The 13,975-nt window shown below is 42.1% G+C and overlaps 1 protein-coding gene across 1 annotated transcript; it reads right to left on the bottom strand.

The window, feature by feature from the left end:
* Positions 1–142: 142 nt before the first annotated feature.
* arih1l (ariadne homolog, ubiquitin-conjugating enzyme E2 binding protein, 1 like) lies at positions 143–12,436 on the bottom strand. The gene is made up of 14 exons (XM_053513533.1): positions 11,814–12,436; positions 7,745–7,812; positions 7,208–7,352; positions 6,053–6,145; positions 5,006–5,061; positions 4,844–4,910; positions 4,613–4,719; positions 4,449–4,491; positions 4,274–4,345; positions 4,022–4,152; positions 3,765–3,822; positions 3,106–3,366; positions 2,907–3,019; positions 143–2,822 (listed from the first exon to the last, which is right to left on the bottom strand). Exons 1-14 carry the CDS (start codon positions 12,108–12,110, stop codon positions 2,738–2,740), a joined length of 1,596 nt encoding a protein of 531 aa, XP_053369508.1. The 5' UTR covers positions 12,111–12,436; the 3' UTR covers positions 143–2,737.
* Positions 12,437–13,975: the final 1,539 nt, after the last annotated feature.

Raw genomic sequence — 13,975 nt, 5'->3', positions numbered from 1 at the left:
AATAATAATATTACTGATTACATTAAAGATCAGCAGATTATTATTATTAGATTGAACCTTTTAACTCTTTCTATAAACTCTTTAACCATCAACAACTCCTTTTGAATCATGGTGGATTCAATAAAGAAAGAAAACTCAACACTTTTGAATGAGATTTATTTAAATAGGACAATTTTTCATTTGTAAGAATGGTTATAACACATGAAAGCCACTGAAGACGAACATTTCTCCCATCGGAGGCAGTATTCATTTTCTTTTGCTTATTTTCTTTTTTAATTTAATATTCACACTTTGGTGAAGAGATCTCCCAGTAGAGCCATCACTGGAGTCCTTTAGGCGTCTCACCATGGCGCTGTTAGGGAAACACAAATAACTATGTACACTCCAGTCAAGGGTCTAGAAAGTCATGAGTTTCATGAGACGATGGCGGTTAGTCAGAGCTGTCGGTTAGCTTACAGACCGGATCACAGATCAAGTAGGTACGTATCGTCAGGAATCGGTTCCCGAGTGTTAAGACAGGTGTGTATGACAACGCAGGAATAAACTGCACTTATAAGGAAAAGACTCGCAAAACTCAATAAACAGTGTAAAAGGAGCTGTTTTGTAGCAGGCATGTGCCAGTATCACATATGCTCTCGTATCACAGCGCAGGGCCTTGCATAGGTATTAACACCCCATCATCCATTTACATCACATTATTAATATTATATATATTTTAAATTCATCTTAGTTTTTCTGTTTTCGCATTAAGATCAAGCAAGCTATTCAACTCGAGATATGGCACTGTGCGTCATCAGAAGTCACAAGAACTAATTTAGGCTGTAATGATGAACTTTTACACAATCACAACTTGTATATTTATAATTTCATTTTATTATTATTATTTAATAATTTATTATATTATTTTTAACATTATCGGTTTCTCTCCCAGCACATCAATATCACGACTATTTTGTGTACAGTCATGATTATATCATAATGCCAGGTATTGATGGGGTGTCAATACTTATGCCTAACCGTCATTCTGGAAGAACACACGCAACACTAATCCTTCATTTGATTTCCATTTGTGCTGATCGTGCACAATAAACTACACCGTTCATGTTGAACACCGCGCGCTACCAGATACCCGACCCGCAGCTCTGTGAGTGTTAACGTTGTTAGTATTCTGACTTTACACACAGCGGGGCTCCATGTGCAGTGCTGCATCCTAACTAGCATCGTCGTTGTGCTATCTGTGTCCTCGCAGGGATCAATGGGGAGCTCTGGAGCGTTATCTATAAGACAGAAAGGTCTAGAGAAGCTTCTATGGTGTGTGTGTGTGTGTGTGTGTTTATGTGTATCTTACAGATTACACAGTTATCTCTTTCAGCACAAAGCGAAAACTCATGTGGTGGAATTACGTGTTTAATTCACGGAGGGAGCACGAGTACTGCGTTTACAGATCAGGAACACAACCAGTGCAAACGTCCTGTAGGTCTAGTCTGATCAGTATGGGGCGGCGCGTCCCTGCAGCTACCCCAGTGTTGATCAACCACACACACACACACACACACACACACACACGACAAGTACACAGTTCTTCCCTTCGATGCTGACACTCCGAATCTGTACTGCACTAAAGCGAATATGTCGTCGGAGATCTAATCTCTGATAAAAGTGGCTGTGCATGATGGGTGGGAGGGGCCTTTGATCTCCTGTCAATCACAGCGACACTAGCTAATTACAGAAGGCTGTGAACTCATGCCTGCAGACGATGTTGAAAATAATTGAAGGTCTTAACATTTATAAACGTTCTCAGATCTAGCGCCCGGTTATCAGACTCGCTGCGTTTCTGCAGGAAGCCAACATCTCGGTGTATCGAAAATAAAGACACCCCTGCAACTTGATGTGGAGAAGATTTCGACAGTCTTTTAGCTGAGACGCAAAACTAAAGAAACGATCACCTACATCATAGAGCAACGGTTATGAAAGTGCATTTCAGATTTTTTTTTCTTCTCTCCCACTCTAAACCATTCCTTCACCTCTAAGGCTACGCTGCTCCCGCTGTCTGTATGATGATGTGATTTCTATCCTCTAGCAGTTGAGTTAAAAAAAAAAAAAAAAAAAAGGGAAAAAAAACATAAAGCTGAAGAGCAGCCGTCCCAGACACACTGGGGTTTGGTGAACATCTGCAAAAAATAAATACTTGTTCAAAAAACAAAACTGCGTCCTACGCCATGTTCCATACACGCACGTTATTTACAGACTGAAATGCACGACCCCGCTGTCAACACCTCAAGGCTATTTGTTCTTAAGGAAAAACTTTAAGAAATCTTTAAGCCTGGACGTTCACGCCAAAAACCATGCTCGAGCCCTTAGACCAAACTGATAAAAAATAAAAAGCTATAGAAGAAAAAAAGAAGAAGGAAACCACCTTACTACTGAGACAGTCTCCATGAAGAACGCCACCTGCTGGAGGGAAGAGGGCGGTTCCTCGGTGCAAACTAAACTGCAATACTGACATACGACCATAAGCTGGTGGTGATGGTGGGGTTTGGGTTTCATCTTTAATAAAGCTACTTCTTTAGTAGAATAAAATTAATTTAGAATCTTAATAAAAACAAACAGAACGATGATGTATGAAAAGGGATGCAGTGTGGAGCGGATGTGTGGAGATGGCCAAGAGGGCTCTCCGGAACCGGCGGAGGGAGGGGTTCCTCCTCACACAGACAGTTTATGATCGGAGAAATCTTTCTCAGTCCTCTAAATACTCCCATAAGTCCTTCTCGTAGCCCTCGTGCACGTGCTGCAGCAGAACTCGCCGTCGGCTCTCGCAGTATCTGGAGAGAGTAAGAGAGAGCACGTCATGTTAGGGGTGTACTGTTAGTACTGACATCACGCTAAAGCGACAGAGCTCGTCTCACCTGTACTTATCTTGGACTTTCTGTTTGATATCTTGCAAGGAATCCTGGGAAATGTCTCGCTCCAGATATCCTGAGAGCACCTCGGTGGCCTTCTCCAGGTCAGCCTGATTGTTCTAAATGACACACAGCACGGTGTTTAGTGTAAATGCAGAGTGTAGAAACAGTTAACACTACTGATCCGAACCCTGTTAACGCGCACCTCGAAAATGATGGACTGGTTGTTCTTCTTGAGGTAGAAGGCGAAGACGTAGGTGAACATGAGTGTGGATCGGCACTGGCACAGCACGTCCACGGCCTTCTTGAGGAACTGCACTTCGATCCACGACATGTTGTGCTGTTGCATCTCCTCCATCTTCTGCTTGACCTGCGCGTACAGCTTGTGCTCGAAGCGCAGGCTCTGCATGTGGTTCATGTAGCGGTTGCAGTAGAAAAGGTAACGCTGTAGTGCTGCGCGGGACCGCTGGCCACCAAACACACACACACACACAGGTTTACCCTTCATCACACACAGTATATAAAAGCTGTAAATCAGATTCAGTGTCCTCTTTTCTCCACTTCAACACAGTTTAACTGTTTATTTGTTTAAAAAACTGTCAAAGAGTAGCAGCTTCTGGTAGTTAATTATCCTTAATCATGTTTTAAGGGAAAATGAAAAACCAAAAGATGTCCTGTCTGAGTAACTCACACCACATTAGAGGTTATGTATTAATCAGGTTATGTTATTTATTCTACTTTCACGCCCTCTAGTGGTTAGGCTTTAGGGTGCACGCTTGCACATCACTGTATTCTCTGTAAACATTCATCAGTAATCATTAAATTAGCAGAGTGTAAACCTTTTAGAAAGCAGGTACACACTACCTCCTGAGCGTCTCGGGCCGCCTTGGCGTCGTCTTCGTTGTAGCGATTGCAGTTGTACCTGCAGGACAGTTTATTTATTTCATTACATTTTTTTTTTCAGGATGCTGTCCTGCCTCCTATGTGTGAATAGTTTAGAGTGCACCACCTGTAGGCTAATAGAGGAACTGCAACCTTTTACCACCTCAAATGCGAACGTGTTTAACCAAACACTGCTTTAGGCGTCTGTGTGGTTACGTACTGTGATAAAACACACTCACCAGGCCGAGCCGTGAGGCTCCCAGGGACCCAGACACACCCAACAGAACTCCGCCTTACAGTTCTGGTTACGGCAAACCATGTGGTTACACCCGCCGTCCTTCTCGATGGTCACGTGGCACTTGGGACACTCCTGTTCATACGTTCATACACAAACGCACATAACGTGACTGTGAGTGAGCAGTGATTTGGATGACGGAAGCGTTCCTGTTTATGTGACGTGTGGCGGCGTCTCCGTGCCCGCCCGGCCGTACCTTGGTATTTGCTGCGATCCAGTTCGAGGTTTCACTGTCGTCGTCGCATTTCTTTATCCACTTCCTCAACCACTAGTGAGAGGAGAGCGCATCAAAACACACAGAATAAGCAAAGCAGGTTCTCTACCTGGGGAGCATGAGAGAGCGTCAGTGCTGAGCAGTGACATGGACACACCTTACACTTCACCGGGTCGTGCCAGTTCTCGCCACAGTTGAAACTAAACAGATAAGAGCAGATAAGAGTGCACGGATTAGCCAGCGGGCAGGAGACTCTACGATCAGTGTGGATGGGTGCGGTGCACTCTGTCTGACTGGAGATGTTGTTTTGTTTATATATACCAGAACTGTCTCCCGCATTTGCAGCGCACTGGTTTGGCGTCTGGATACTGGACCTTGACCACATGATGACAGTCAGGAGCCGGACACCATTTTAACAGTCTATTACACTGCAGGAAGAGAGAAGAAGAGCAGAATTAGCCACTGAAAACATTCTTTTTAAAAAAGTGTGTGTGCGCATGTGGTAGAGAGTTAGCTAGATCATGTGACTCTCTGTTTGGTCAGGACTCGTACCTCTACAAAACTATTTGTGATTAGATGTTGGTACTTCAGCTTCACTTTGGAGTCGGTGATCAACCTCCTGCAAGGCACACACACACACACACACACACACACATTAATGACTGGTAATGCATGCTAAATAGAGTGTATGAAATATCCTGAAGCAGAACTTACATCACAGTGTTGTCATCAACCAGAATATCACAGTTGTGGGCAGGACAAGAGATGGTCTGTAGAGAGGAGAGAGAGAAACACACAGGATTGATTGTGTGTGTGTGTGTGTGTGTGTGTGTGTGTGTGTGTGTGTGTGTGTGTGTGTGTGTATAAGACCTGACTATCAGTGTACAGTGGTACCTTGGAATATGAATGCCCCACCTTAAGAGCTGAAATTTTACAAGAAATTAGCCTCGACATATGAAGCATTCTCGGCATCCGAGTGACCGAACGGAACAGAAGTCCCAGAGATCAAAGCCAAAAAAGTCAAAACTAGTTAGCATCAGTGGAAAGTCGAGTGAAGTGAGTTTACATGTTTTTTGCCATTTTATGTAAGATTTAGTGACGACGTAGCACCGCGGGGTCACAGGAATGTTATCAAGGACGGTAGCAGGAAGAAAAGGGAGCCGCTTTCAGTTTGGTTTATTAAAGCCGTCGATGCCGAGAGGAATCATAAATGAGGGGTTAAGTGAGATTCAATGTCTATTTATTTCATATTTTACTTAATTTACATGTCTTTTTTAATGTTTTGATTGTTTTAACATGCAAAAATATAATTATAGTGTTGGAAATTGGTAATATTTTTGAGTGACTGGAACGGATTATCTGCATTTACATTATTCCCTATGGGACAACGTGTTTCACAATGTGACATTTCACCTTAAGAATTCGCCTTCGGTACGGATCAAATTCATACGCCGAGGTAACACTGCAGTAGGGAATTGGCTAATCTGCACCATGTATATCTGAGTATTTTTACGGCTAAAAGTCGTCATTTACAGACGGACGGTTTCTTTAAAACCTTCAGATGTTTTACTGCGGCTAAGAGTCTCATCACCCGACCGGGATCAAAGTCTTCTGGAAATGTCCAGCACTTTTACACCTTCATTCAGCAGAAAGTCCCAGTTTGACTGGAACGCCACATTATAAAACCTTTAGAGTGGTTTATTCAGCTCCAGGTTGCTGAAGATCTCATTAACTAGTGACAGGATGTGTGGAGGAACTTGCCTGGCCCATGCCCTCCTCTATAATTTTGGTGGTCAGGTAATCCCCCCAGCACTGCATGCAGAACTTGTGTCCACACTCCAGACCTGTGAAATACTGGAAAAAATAAATTATTATTAATGATTATATTTACAAATAATGCTCAGAAAAGAACGCAGTGAGCCGAGAGGAGAGAAAATAAATGACTTAGTGTAGAGGTTAATTCTTTACTAACCAAAGCCGTTATAGAAAATTAATTTTTAGGTCATGTTTAAACATTTAGATCTGTTGTTGTGTGTGTGTGTGTGTGCGTGTGTGTGTACATATAAACAGAATAAGAATGGGAATCACCTGATACAATATCACGATACCTCAGTGCCAATTCGATTAAAATTGCAAGTTGATAAGAATCATAATTTTATGAATATCCAGATTCCGTATTACATTTTAACAGGATTTAAAACCTTTAAGAAGTTTAATGAGTAATTAAATGTAGCCCGTTCCTTATAATATTAGTTTTCTCACTTAAAAAAACAAATGCAGCATTTAAAAACTACAAACTAACTTCAAACACAAGAGTTTAACATTTACACGATTTGATGTATCTCTGTCATTCGGCATCATTATTATTTCTAATAATAATTCATAATAATTCATAATAATTGGGGATGAAAATAGTTTTCCTGTAGAATTATAGAGAAATGGTGAGGGGTGGAGAAAAAATTTTATGAGTAATTTTAAGGCTTTTAATAAGTGATTTTTTTAAAATAACGTAACTCTATGAAATGCGTTTCTGTTGCGCCACTTGAAAACTTCTGTTGTGAGAATCCTTTACACCCGAGACCGATCGGCAAATCAATAATTTTTGCACTGCCCCAGGTTTAAACAAGCCATAAGATTTATGCTCTGATGTGACCTCATATAAGAAGAGCCAACTCCCCCGACACTCTGCTCAGGTGCGATGTGCTCCAAAACTCTTATGTAAATCACGACACCTGCTCACTTTTTCCATGAATTGTCTCCTCTAGGTGACGCTGTGGTTGTGCATCAAATAAAAAACATAAATATAAATAAATGAACGAATAATTCATGTGTGTACGTCGTGGCCTTTGAGGTGTCTCTCCCACACACCATACTGCCCTCGCCCCTGGACCCTGCAGTGTGAGCTGTGGTACTGACCGTGGTGGGGTAGTTCAGGTAGCAGATCTGGCAGTGCATGTCCTGATTAGACGAGCGCGTGCTCATGGGTCTCGTCCTCGTCTTCTTACTGGGGTTAATGACGTGGCACTCCGAGAATAATTTATCCAGATTCCCGTCAAAGTACCTGAGAAGAAACAACAGATATCAGTCAGAGGCAAAACAGACACACACACACACACTTCCACAGAAGTGTTTTTACTCAGCAAGCTTTTTATGGATGTTATCATTGGTCGGTTGCAGCCCAGGACCTGACCCTCGTCCCATTTCCGTCTCCAGTCATTTCCTTATCACATTCCTGACCCCCCCCACACACACACGCACACACACACACACCGTTTCCTGTCTTATCCAGTCATCTTATTCCACTCGAGCGTCCCACCTCCATTAAAATGAATCACACTGGAAAAACATCTGGTCAGATAACTGACCACGCTGACCGTGCAGACATCTTAGAGGCGTACAGATGTGCCCTTTAACACACAGGAGGAGGAGAAGGAGGAGGACGAGGACACTTGCCTCTCCATGAGCTTCTCTTTGTCCCAGTTGAAGTGACTGAGCAGGATTCTGGTTATAGTCGCTGGGTTCTGCAATAACAAACACACAAGACATGAGGAGACGAGTAATCTAAGCTCATCACACTCGAACACATCAGCAGAGAACAGAGTGTGTGTTCTGATCCGACACAGCTGAAACTGAACTAAACATCTGCACGTGTGTATGTGTGCATGCGCATGAGAAAGAGAGATTAAATAGCAGTCCCAAACCAGCAGAGGTTAAGGAACAGTGTGTAGTAATCGCAGGGTTGCCAAATCTTGAAATCTAAATCGTGAATAAACTGCCATGAACTCAAATCAGTTTCTAAAAGCAAACACAGCTGGTTTTTACAGTCATCACATTCTTCAACACAGAAAGCCCTCTCCCAGTCTATCATGATAATATGAGGATCTTTGTGATTTTTGGAAAATGTTACAGCAACAGTGAAAGTGATAATTGTTTTAAAGGTGGCGCTGTAGGGGCAGACAGTGGAGAACCTTTGGGGTAAAGAACTGGGCTGCACCAGGCCACCCCGGGGCTGATTAATGTCCTGTAACATCACGGCCTGTGGTGGATCACCACACAGGACAATCTGGGGCTATACAGTGAGAATCTCCACAGACAGACAGATTAACAGACAGAGAGATGAACAGACAGAGACAGACAAACGGGCGACCAGACAGAAACAGACAGACGGACGAACAGACAGACGGACGAACGAACGGACGAACAGACAGGCGAACGAACAGACAGGCGAACGAACAGACAGACGGGCCAACAAACAAAAAGAGACAGACGGGCGAACAGACAGACAGGCGAACAGACAGACAGGCGAACAGTGTGGCAAACCGGCAAAAACAAACAGACGAACTGACAGAGAGAGACAGACAGACAGATAAACAGACAGACAAAACAGGCAGACAGACAGGTGGACAGACAGACAGGTGGACAGACAGACAGACAGGTGGACAGACAGACAGACAGGTGGACAGACACACAGACAGACATATGAAGACAGACAGACAGGTGGACAGACAGACAGGTGAACAGACACACAGACAGACATATGAACAGACAGACAGACATATGAACAGACAGACAAGTGGACAGACAGACAGACAAGTGGACAGCCACACAGGTGGACAGACAGACAGGTGAACAGATACACAGACAGACATATGAACAGACAGACAGACATATGAAGACAGACAGACAGGTGGACAGACAGACAGGTGGACAGACAGACAGGTGAACAGACACACAGACAGACATATGAACAGACAGACAGACATATGAACAGACAGACAAGTGGACAGACAGACAGACAAGTGGACAGCCACACAGGTGGACAGACAGACAGGTGAACAGATACACAGACAGACATATGAACAGACAGACAGACATATGAAGACAGACAGACAGGTGGACAGACAGACAGGTGAACAGACACACAGACAGACATATGAACAGACAGACAGACATATGAACAGACAGACAGACATATGAACAGACAGACAAGTGGACAGACAGACAGACAAGTGGACAGCCACACAGGTGGACAGACAGACAGGTGGACAGCCACACAGACAGACATATAAACAGACAGACAGGTGGACAGACAGACAGAAAGCAGAGAGAAAACACCAAACAGAACCAGGGAACAGTCAGTCAGTCAGTCAGTCAGTGGTTCTGGTGATAACCCCGAGCTCTCCTCAGAGTCAGGACATGATCAAACACTAAATAAAATAAAACCCAGATGAATCAGTAATGAATCACTGACTGACCTCTTTATATATCATCATAGAGTCAAACTATTTAACTGTGTTTACTCATTAACTCTCTCTAACACTAACCCAGGGAAAGTCTCAGAGGCTCGGCCAGCTAATGCTAAATCACACCGCTAATGCTAATCCATTTTCAGATAATAACACCACACTCAAGATTATTATTTTAATAAAAATACAACAATAAAGCGGGAGGTCAGTAGATGAGACCGGGACTGTGTGTGTGTGTGTGCGCGCGCGCGCGCGCTCAGGAGACGGCTGTTAGCTTAGCACTGTGAGGTAAATTAGCGCCGAGCTAACAACAGCCTGACGGCAACAAACCGCGTGTGTGTGTGTGTGTGTGTGTGTGTTTAACACCAAGATAAACACTCCTCTACGATAAGAACAATAATAATTATTATTATATTAATAATAATATTGCGAGCATGCTAGGCTAGTAAGCTAACATGTTAGGAGTTCTCACAAGTGATTAGGAGTTAATTTAATAGAATTAAATCAGGAAAACGTCATAAACACATACATACAGTCTGCTAGAAATATAAATACATTTATTTAAAAATAATTTTAAATAAATACATGGTATTTGAAACTGAAACTAATAGCTGTTTATGGAATTATTACATTTATTTACTTTTAATATAAAGTTATGTAAAAAAGACTTTAGGTTTGTGATCCTTCTTTATTTAACAAAAACAACTTTTAGCCTTTTATGTTTAACTTTATCCTGTACATTTGTTACATTATTTTATTCATTTATGTGTAACTACTTGATTATACAAATCTTTTAATGATCACATGGATAGAACTGATGTTATAATTATAATTATTACTCCTATTACTACTACTAATAATAATAAAATACTAATAATAATAAAAATACTACTACTAATAATAATGCTTTTAATAAATGATGTTTTATTTTGCGAGTTGTAACTATTAAAGTTTTTTATTTGCCACTTTATGTGCAGACATACAGAGGAATCGAAATACTGTTTCTCTTCTCTCTCGAGTGTTTACATCTTTAATGCAATGTAGAAAGTTTGTATAAAATTATCAGCAGTCAGTTCAATATAGAAACAGATTTTTGTATGAAGGTTACAGCAGTGTACTTGTAATAAAAAGATACAAATAAACTGAGTGAATATATCTTGTAAACATCCGCATGAATTAATGTATAAAAAACTTTTTATCCTGATGCATTTTTTGCACTTAACAGTTACAAGAGTTAGTTTAAAAGTATACATTTTCCACTTAAAAAAAACATTTTAAAGTCTATGATTGTTACAAATAAATTAGGTTTTCTTTTGTAAGTGGTAACTATATTATAATAAAGTAGTACTATATGTGGTGTATTGATTAGGAGTGTTGCCTTGCACCTCCAGGGTCCAGGGTCAATTTCTGCCTGTAATGTGTGAATTAGCGTTTGTATGTGAGGGTCTTTTGGAATAGGCTCTAGGCCCCCCGTGATCCTGTCTACAGGATAATGCCCTATATCCGATGAGTGAGTGCGAGTCTTGTATAGTAAATATTCTATGGTTTATGATCACATGAAAAAAAAAAACTTTATCCTTATGCATTTTTTGTACAGTTATAAGAAGTAGTTTAAAGTATATTATTATTATTGCTATTATTGTTTCCTTTTGCAAGTTTTAATTATATTACAATGAGATTGCTTATGATAGTTTACCCTGGAATAAAAGTATTATAAACCATATGATGATATTGTATTGTAAGTTATATTATCTAAAATAAATGTAAAAATAAACATTCTCTACCCTGATCTAATCACATTATAGTTGCAAGAACTAGATTAAACATATCCGCTTTCTGTTTGACATTTTGAAACCTGTTCTGATTCTGATTCTTCTTATTATTTTTGTTATTGATGAACTGCAGGGTTTTCTCTCCTGTGCTGATCTCCAGCTGTCGCCAAACCGCCTCAGGTGTCGTAAAACTCTGTGCTTTCACTCCAACACTTCTTTAAACTTTTTGGCACACTGCCACAATCAGTAACAACACACACACACTGCAATGTCTATCTGTCTGTAAGTCACAGACTTCACTGTCCCAGCGGATTGTCCATGTGTGTGTAGTACTGAGTTCAGGTCATGATGTATAAATAAGAGAAGCTAGGCTAACCCGGGGGTGCTAACAGGGGCCGCAGTGTTATTAGTGTCAGAGACAGATAATTATCCTTAATATTATTAACAGCATTATTACGTACCCGAGCGGAGACTGTGTGTGTGTGTGTGTCGCAGCCTAAATACCTGGATCACCTCGTTCACCTCCCTGATACACTCCACCATGTGCTGGAGGATCTGCTCCGCGGTCAGCACCTCGTAGCGGTAGTCCTCCTCCTCCTCGTCCCGGTCAGCCCCGAGGCCTCCCCCGCCGCCGCCTCCCGTCTCCCCGCAGCCGTCCCGCTCTCCCCCGGCCACCACCGGCTCCTCCAGCTCCACCTCGCCCAGCTCCAGCGCGTCGTCGTCGGCTTCCTCCTCAACACTGTCCTCGCTGCACTCCTCTTCGTCGTCGAACTCGTAGTTATAGCCCTCGTCTGAGTCCATTCCTTAGCGTGATTAACTTAATTATTATTCTGTGTATTTATTGTAACAAAGTGCTTTCAGAAAATCAACAACAAATAAACAAACACAACACACAGCTCTGCATTGAAGCTAGCTCTCCAGGCTAGAAGCTGCAGCCGCATTAGCACACAGAGCTAGGCTAATGCTGCGGTCCAATCCCAAATGCAGTTGTTCTCTCCTCATAAGAGTGCACTACGCAGGCCTGACTGCACTAACTGTACGCCACACTAAGTGCTAAAGTGGATTAGGACGCGGCGCTTTCCAGTCACCCGCATTCCTCTCGAGCTCATTCTGATTGGTTGAGCGTGTCCGGAGTCCTGGGCTATGATTGGCTGTTTGAACGAGCACTTCAGCCAATGGGATCGCACCCATTCATACGTGGGGCTTATGAATATGACGTAGTCGGGAAGAGAGTTTAGCTCCGAGTTTATATTATACTAAAAAAATAACAACAAATAAATATGTTTATATTATACTGAATGTACTGAGGTTACTATGGCTTTAGACAGATAGAGATTACATTATTATACAACCTAATTATTTATTTATACATGTTAGACTTTTTACATTATACAGTTAATATTTTTGTATTTACAATTAAATTTTATTCTAAATGTATATTTGTAGATTTTATAGTTAACTGTTACATGCAATTTGCCTTTTCTTACCTTCTCATTCTATCTTCTTTTTTAGGTCAGGAACAGGCGTACAAGCGGTCCACTGCGTGTCATACTGTGTATGGGTGTGTATGTGACAAATAAAATAAAACTTAAAATTACTATGTACAGGATTGTAATTCTGCTTTAGGTAAGATCTGAAACAGTACATGGCCAAAAGTATATGTACACTTTATGCGCTTGTAGATACTCACTCATCGTCTATACCGCTTTATCCAGTATACAGGGTCATGGTGCCTACACACACACCACGGGCAGTCCGGGAACGCCATTGCTCCTAATCTGCATGTCTTTGGATTGTGGGAGGAGACCGGAGCACTTGGAGGAATCCCACCAAGTATGGGGAGAACATGCAAACTCCACACACACAGTCCCCGAGGTGGGAATCGAATCCTGGAGGGACAAGATGGCAGTGCTAACCACTAAGCCACCGTGCTGGCACTAAGGCTTGTAGACATCAAAGTTAAAGTAAAAAAAAAAAAAAAACAGTACCAGTCTCTGTTCTCCTCTAAAGACTTTCCAAACTTCTTCTTCATCTCCTTTGTTGTTTAATGGCAGTTGGAATCCAGTAGGTTGCATTACTTACCGCCAGCTGTAGGTCTCATCCTCCTTCATCTTACCGTCCCTTTAAAGCCCACTCTGAAGGGCAGCCTTCCTTAAGATAGAGTGTGTGAAAGTGCAGGATAAAGCAGATGAAGAGTTCAAGACACAAAACAAGTGAAGAAAAAATCAGGAAAGGACGCTTTAGACGTTTTAAGAAAGACTGGAATTGAAAATCGACTTTACAAGGCACGGTTGGAGAAGGAGTGAGACCTAGAGTTCCCTGTCATGTAACCTACTGGATTTCAACCGGAATGTCATCAAAATGTCAGTAACTACAAGGTCAAGTGCTGATGTTGGACCAGGTCTTTCAGGTTTCCCCCCCAAACTGTTGCCATGATGTTCAAAACGCTGACATTAGCAACACCCTTCAGTGGCAAGAAATCAGAAGAAACAGCCCCGTACTGCTGTCCCTCCTCCGCCACGCTCTACCACCAACACCCCACCCTTCTGTAGATAGCGTTCTCCCTCTCGTCCACCAAACCCAAGTTCTTCCATCAGACTGTGAAGGATGATTCATCACTCCGGAGGACACGTTTCCACTGCACCAGAGTCCAGAGGTAGTTCTTT

The sequence above is a fragment of the Clarias gariepinus genome, chromosome 15 (assembly GCF_024256425.1).
Source record: "Clarias gariepinus isolate MV-2021 ecotype Netherlands chromosome 15, CGAR_prim_01v2, whole genome shotgun sequence".
Lineage (NCBI taxonomy): Eukaryota > Metazoa > Chordata > Actinopteri > Siluriformes > Clariidae > Clarias > Clarias gariepinus.
The sequence above is the reverse complement of the archived record's forward strand: the minus strand, read 5'-3'. Positions and strand labels throughout refer to the sequence as shown.